Here is a 7500-nt window from a genome sequence, read left to right as displayed (position 1 = left end):
GCATAAAAGGGCTCTGATTTACACCACTGGTCCTCTTGAAGTCCACCAGTGTGTGTGTGTGTGTGTGTGTGTGTGTGTGTGTGTGTGTGTGTGTGTGTGTGTGTGTGTGTGTGTGTGTGTGTGTGTGTGTGTGTGTGTGTGTGTGTGTGTGTGTGTGTGTGTACTGCACGTGTATTGTATGTATATGTATGGTTATGTGTATGCGTATGTGTATGTATGTGTGTGCCTGTGTTGTATATACATGTACAGTATGTATGTGTATGTGTATGTGTACAGTATATGTATGTGGGTGTGCGTATAGTGCATGTATGTGATTGCTAGAGTTGGTGGTGTTGGGGGGCAGAGGGCGATGGGTGTGGGGTGTGGGGAGGTGTGGGGAGGTGTGGGGAGGTGTGGGCCGTCACACTACTTCATAAAATAACATTTGGTTTTCCTAACCTCCCTTAATGCGGCACGATTTCATGGGACCTTAAGTCTACATGTGCACACGACAAGGAGAGGAAAAGGAGAGAGAGAGAGAGAGAGAGAGAGAGAGAGAGAGAGAGAGAGAGAGAGAGAGAGAGATAGAGAGGGAGAGGGAGAGGGAGAGAGAGAGAGAGAGAGAGAGAGAGAGAGAGAGAGTGTGTGTAAGAGTGTGTGTGTGTAAGCAGCCTGGGGCGGGGGAATAGAGAGCTTGGATGGTGTCTGGGAGTCGAGAGACCTATGGGGAGTGCATGTGTGTGTGTGTGTGTGTATGTTGGGGCGGGGGGCTGTTCTATGTACAAGGGAGTGTAGGGGGGGCGTCTGGGAGTACATACATGTGTGCGTGTGTGTGTATGTGTGGTAAGGGGGGGGGTGTTTGAAAGACCAAAAGGAAAGCTGTACGTCTCGGGAGTCCTGGGGGAGAGACCAACAGCTCCCAAACATGAACGTGTGTGTGTGTGTGTGTGTGTGTGTGTGTGTGTGTGTGTGTGTGTGTGTGTGTGTGTGTGTGTGTGTGTGTGTGTTGTGTGTGTGTGTGTGTGTGTGTGTGTGTGTGTGTGTGTGTGTGTGTGTGTGTGTGTGTGTGTGTGTGTGTGTGTGTGTGTGTGTGTGTGTGTGTGTGTGTGTGTGTGTGTGTGTGTGTGTGTGTACTGTATGTGTGTGTGCGTGTGTGCGTGTGTGCGTGTGTGCGTGTGTGCGTGTGTGTGTGTGTGTGTGTGTGTGTGTGTGTGTGTGTGTGTTTGGCTCCCCAACACACGGCAACAGCAGAGTGGGAATTCGGCACAGCACTTTTATCTCTGCGGCGCTGTAATGGAGTGTAACTGTTTCCGCACGCAAAATATATACTATATGTATGTAGTGTGTGTATGGGCTTACAGAGAGCGTGTGTAAAATAGAGTGAGAATGCATCTGTGTGTGTGTGTGTGTGTTTCTCTCTGTGTGTGCGTGTGTGTGTGTGTGTGTGTGTGTGCGTGCGTGCGTGCGTGCGTGTGTGCGTGCGTGCATTCTAAGATGCACATGTTTTTTCTGTGTCACAGTTAGTGTCTTTATTGTGTATTTGTCAGTGCCTGACAAATAATGCATTGCACATTGTGCAAATATTTTGTGTACAGTGCGAGTATGTGCATATCCATGTGTGTGTGTTCAAAGTGCATGTGTGTATGAATTAATGCATAGATGCTCCATACATACTGTAGAAATGAGTACCTATATGTGTGTGTGAATCTATCATCAATATTATATCACCCAATCATCAAAACTAAGAATTTCATGTAAGAGCATGTATGGATGTGTTTGTGCAGTATGCATGGCTGCTTCCATGTGAGTGAGATTGACACGGCTGCCGTGTGTGTTTGTGAGTGTGTGAGTTATCTCACATGACAATAATGGCCTAGTGCTGACAGTGTGTTGTTCATGTTCCCTCAATAAATAAATCCATATACAAAGTAAAAGACAAAGAGTGATCTGCCTTTTAAAAGTTTCATAATAGTCGGGGTTTCCCCCAGCACTTCATACATAGTTAAGGCGGCCATCTTCACAACAAACACCTCCCATGGACTAAGTCCTGTGAAAAGATGTTGTGTTGTGAAAGACATGATAATGACATTTCTAAACTTGCAGTTAACTTGCAGTTTACATGACGTTTTCGTGACGTTATTTCAGAATTAAAGTGAGTTAAATCTGAATTTTACATGACGTTTACATGACGTTTTCGTGACGTTATTTCAGAATTAAAGTGAGTTAAATCTGAATTAAATGTCTCATGTACACAAGGCCATTGACGATTAAAAGTCGTTTTAAACAATTTATCGTCCCCCAAAAATTGTCTTGCCTAGGCTGACAGAGGGGAAACTTTATTGTTTTCTCGGTAACACTTTACTTTACGGATCGCTAATAAGGTAGTAATTTCATGTAAATTTCATAGTTATTTCATAGTTATTTCAGGATAATAACTGTTTGTTTTTAGTAACAACAGCAAAATAACCATACAGTTTCCAGTGCATTGTGTGTGTGTGTCTCTCTCTCTGTGTGTGTGTGTGTGTGTGTGTGTGTGTGTGTGTGTGTGTGTGTGTGTGTGTGTGTGTGTGTGTGTGTGTGTGTGTGTGTGTGTGTGTGTGTGTGTGTGTGTGTGTGTGTGTGTGTGTGTGTGTCAACAAAGTGTCACCGTGCTGCGAGTCATCAGGGTGTCACCACAATGCACTGGAAACTGTATGGTTATTTTGCTGTTGTTACTAAAAACAAACAGTTATTACCCTGAAATAACTATGAAATAACTATGAAATTAACATGAAATTACCACCTTATTAGCGATCCGTAAAGTAAAGTGTTACCGTTTTCTCCATGGAGGCGGGGCACCAGGGAAGCGTAAGGTCACAAGCACAAGTGGAGAACGGTAGCTTGGCTAATGGAAAGGACCCTGTGAGTGCACTTCACTATTTTTATCGAAAAAGTGCACTCAACTCCCAACTGTTTTAACAAGGTCTTCAGGTGCACAGCAAACACATGCGTACATTTAGAGGAAGATAACCCATAATGCGCGCCATACCAGTGGCACACTTTAATCAGGGCCGGCACTAGGCATAGGCAAACAAGGCGGTCGCCTAGGGCACCATATGCCTTGTATGGTAATGCCCGAAAGTCCCATAAAATGAGAACATCAAGTGAAATAAAAACATTAAACTTAACATTGACGATGATTATTCAGGTTCACTCAGTACACATTTGCACTGTACGTCCCATATCAGCTGCACTCCATTAGATGTACAACTCTATGTTTAAAGACGCCAATTTCTATAGGCTACATACAAAAAGGAAAGGGGCTGTTCAAGGGCACCAAATTTACTAGAACCGGCCCTGGTTGTAAAAGTCATTGAAAGGTTAATTACCATTGTATTACTCTACTATGACAAGAGAGGGCCTTTTAGTAATGCACCAAGACTCAGTCACTGCCATTCTGGTAACAGCAAATGTATAACGCTGTGTTTTAACGGGTTAAACTTGAGAGTGCGCCTTTTCTGCAAGAGAAAAGAAAATTGCACTCCACATTACCTGTCATGTAGTAGCAGTCTCCAGACTGCAGGGGCAGTGCGAGGCCCGGGGTGTGGATGTCCCAGGCCACCTTCAGCCCCACCCTCCAGCAGGACGCCTGCCTCTCCGACCCCTTACTGCAGCTGCTGGTGCTGGTGCTGGTGCTGGTGCTGGTGCTGCTGCTGCTCTCTCCCGCCCGACTGCCCTCCGCCTTGGCCCCTTGATCCCTCTCCGTCACTAGGGGTGTGCAAAAAACAAATCATCAGAGGGTTGCAGGTTCAAATTAGCGTGATTATCATCGACTTTCAAATCTCTTCGAGACTTTGTCTGACCAAAAGCATAACAATTAACGTTTCCCAAACAGCCTTGTTGACCCGCCTCCCTTGGTTTGCTACTGGTTGATTGGTTCCTGACAAAGTGGATGGAGTTCCCGATTTTTCAGAAACGATATTTACATTGCTCTTTGCCTGACTAAAAGCGACGCCGAAGGTGTTGCGTCACTAGAAGGGCATGGCCTGGCTAGGTTCGAATCACATCCCTTCCATTCCCTACAGCAGTGTTTCTCAACTGGTGGGTCGCGACCCAAAAGTGGGTCGCAGAGGGGTCATGGGTGGGTCACGGAGCCTTTGAAAAAAAAAAAAATCCAACTTTTCCTGCAACAATTTACAACTTTTATGTTGATAGGCTAGTGAACTCCGTGTCATCTGTCGTCATAGATACAATCTGAATGTTTATGCGAGATAGATAGCTTGCAACCAGTCATTCGAGTCTTGGTTAGGCCTACATTTTGAGAATTGCATTGAATTGACTTGAACGCTAAAAAAATTGGGTCGCGACCGAATGAGAGTGGAAAATGGTGGGTCCCAAGACTGTTCCAGTTGAGAACCACTGCACTACAGTATCTCACTCCATGGCTGAGGTGCCCTTGAGCAAGTACATAATGAATCGCAATGCATCGTGATAGAATCACATCGTGGGTGGCATGTGTATGGTGACGCACATTGCATCGTGAACCCTTTGGCAATACCCACCCCTCTCGGTCACCCCCCTTGTCATCGATGCCCGTGTCCCAGAGGAGTCTCCCTCTCCGGCGTCGCTGGGGCCCCCTGAGTTGCCGGCGGTGGCCCCACTGTTACCGGCCCCGCTCCCGGCGGACGCAGCGCTGCACGACTCGGCCGAGCCTCCTCCTCTGCTACTGCCACTCTGGGTGCCCTTCCCAGCATCCTTTGCAGCTCCGGGTGTCGCTATGGTATCCGACTCTGGCTGTTCTGCTTCAGACATCAGAGAAGGGAGGGAGGGAGAATGTGGGGAGAGGAGAGGAGGAAAGATGGGAGAGAGGAGGAGAGAGGAGAGAGAAGAGAGAGGACAAAGAAGAGAGAGGGGGAGGAGAGAGGAAAGAGGAGAGAGGAGAGAGAAGAGAGGAGGAGGAGGAGGAGAGAGAAGAGAGAGGAGGAGGAGTGGAGAGAGAGCAGAAAGGGGAAAGGAGGAGGAGAGAGAAAAGAGGAGAGAGGTTGGAGTAGAAAGGGGAAAAGGGAAAGGTGAAAGGAGGAGGGAGGGGAGAGGAGAGGAGAGGAGAGGAGAGAAGTTGGAGAAAGAAAGGGGAAAGGGGGAAAGGAGGAGAGAGGAGTGAGGTTGGAGCAGGGAGGGAGAGGGAGAGAAGAAAGAAAAAAAAACTTGAGTGTCAGCAGCTGAGGCGTTTTTGAAACAGCTGCACAATAGCAAACGCGCTGTCCGAATATCTGTTTTATATACTAACATTGTCGCTGACATGTGTGGAACAAGGGCACACATTTCAAAGGGCTTTTGTGAGAGTGCACTGTTAATGCAATTAAGCTGTTAAATGGATGTAAGGCGAAACAGCACAGCATTTTGGGAAATCATTCCTTTTCAGCAGGGGAGGAAAAAAGAGAAGGAAGGGAAAAACAGAGAGAGAGAGAGAGAGAGGGTGGGGGGATACAAAGTAGAGGGAGGGAGTGAGAGTGAACAACATTGTGTGAAAGGATGTGTGTATGGATGTGTGCGACTGTGTGTTTGAGAGAGAGGGGGAGAGAGAGAATGAAAGAGAGAGAGAGAAAGCTAAAAAAGAAAGAAAGAAAGGAGAAACAGCCCAGACAGGCCCTGATGTGATGTGTGTGTGCCCCTGCTCCATGAGTAAAAAATCAATAGTAAAGTCCTCTCCGGCCTCTACAGGCCGTCCTGGGCTGGCAGCCGTTTGCTTTGCTCAGCAACACGGATAAATAGTATCTTCATTTGGTGGCCAATGGCTGCCTATAGAGAGGAGAGAGGAGGCGAGCCCTGCAATAGCACCACCACCACTACCTTCAACACCACCTCCACCACAGCTATCAAGGAAGCCGACAGGGGGGACAAAGGGGTCAGTTATCCAGGGGGAGAGGAGAGGCCCAGGGAAAGAAGGGGGGTGGGCACCACTGCTGATAAAGAGAGCAGAGCCGAGCTACTACCACCACCACCACCACTACTACTGCTAATATACCGTAGGGCGACCACCACAACCTGCGAGAGGAGACAAGAGGCGAGCCCTGCAATAGCACCACCAGGGGCAGAGCAATAGGGAGGGCGAGCAGGGCATTCTTGTATTGGTGTTGGGGGCTCTATGATGACCTTGGCAGGCCGTATAGGGGGCCCTATCAGTCTTTTGCCTTGGGGCCCTGTGTACAATATTTCCGCCACTGAGCACCACCACCACCTCCACCACAGCTACCAGGGAAAGCTGACAAGGAGGACAAAGGGGTCAGTCATCCTAGGCCTACCCAGGTGAAAAACCCATATACTTAAAGTGTACTTTTTTTGACCGTACTTAGTACAAAGTGTACTATTTTCAGCGATTTAAAGTGCGCTTCATTGCACTATTAGTGCGCTGAAGCACTACTAAAGCAGTACTTCAGCACACTTGCAGCACACTGAGGATGCTAAATTGGCACCGCTTTTGGACAACTTTAAGTGCACTACAAGCATACTTTTGAAAGTATGCTCCAAACACGCTTTTCATGCATTCGTATGGCATTAATAGTGTGCTTGAGTACACTTCTATAACATTTTATTGTTACTAGAAGTACAATAAAAGTATATTAACTTCATGCTTCTTTGGACTACATTGGAACATTTTAAGTCTGTAAAAAGTATATCATATTAGGTATTGTAAATATATAACAGGTATGCTTGAAGTATATTTACAGTACAGTCCCAAGTACATGAAATAATATAAATGTAATAGTACAATCCATGCTGGACCTCAGAACTTGTACATTACACACAGCCACATGTCACAGTAGTGATACAGTATGCATGCCTAGCACGACTGACATTTACAATCATTGCATTGTTACAGAGATTTCAGATACACATTTCACTTTATTTCATTCTTGTTCCACCTTCCTGCAATTGATCATTTGAATTGATCACTAATGGTGACCCTTGATTCTTTGTTTGAACAACTAGTTCCAACTTACCTCTCACCATGATATCATGGGAAGTGTGAGCTTATATATACCAGAACATATACGTGACCATCATAATGACGGTGGGAACATGGTCATTTTTTGTGTACCACTTTAAAATTTTAAAACTCCTACAATAAACGCAGAATATAACAATGAGTAATATTTTCATGCAAACCAAAGATATTCCTTCAATGGTCAATGGCTTTCTGTTTGAGAAATTGAGCTCCAAGAAGTGCATTACATGATGGTACATGCATGATGATGCATGATGGGTAAATGCACTTTGTGTAAGCACACTTTGAATATATTTGGATGAAGCACAATCATGGTGCACTTTGAAAAAGTATACTTCCAATATGTTAAAGTGATTTACTTTAAAGCGCACTATAGAAAATCACACTTCGAAGTCACTTGGGTGAAGTATAATCAAAGTGCACTTAAAAAAAGTGCAATTGCAATATGTTATTAAAAAACACACTTTTAGTAAGTTCACTATTAGAACACTATTAGTATATTCCTCTAAATACACTTTAGCCAAACATCTTCTAAG

At 45.6% G+C, this 7500-nt stretch overlaps 1 protein-coding gene across 1 annotated transcript in view; it reads right to left on the bottom strand.

The window, feature by feature from the left end:
* fto (FTO alpha-ketoglutarate dependent dioxygenase) overlaps positions 1–7500 on the bottom strand; it is a 276971-nt gene that overhangs the window by 208955 nt on the left and 60516 nt on the right. The window contains exons 6-7 of the mRNA XM_063188264.1: positions 4521–4760; positions 3511–3726 (exon numbers count right to left, since the gene is read on the bottom strand). Coding sequence (XP_063044334.1) covers positions 3511–3726; positions 4521–4760 — 456 coding nt within the window. The remainder of the gene's footprint in view (positions 1–3510; positions 3727–4520; positions 4761–7500) is intronic.

Source organism: Engraulis encrasicolus, chromosome 22 (genome assembly GCF_034702125.1).
Source record: "Engraulis encrasicolus isolate BLACKSEA-1 chromosome 22, IST_EnEncr_1.0, whole genome shotgun sequence".
Taxonomy (NCBI): domain Eukaryota; kingdom Metazoa; phylum Chordata; class Actinopteri; order Clupeiformes; family Engraulidae; genus Engraulis; species Engraulis encrasicolus.
This window is presented reverse-complemented; position numbering and strand designations above follow the sequence as displayed.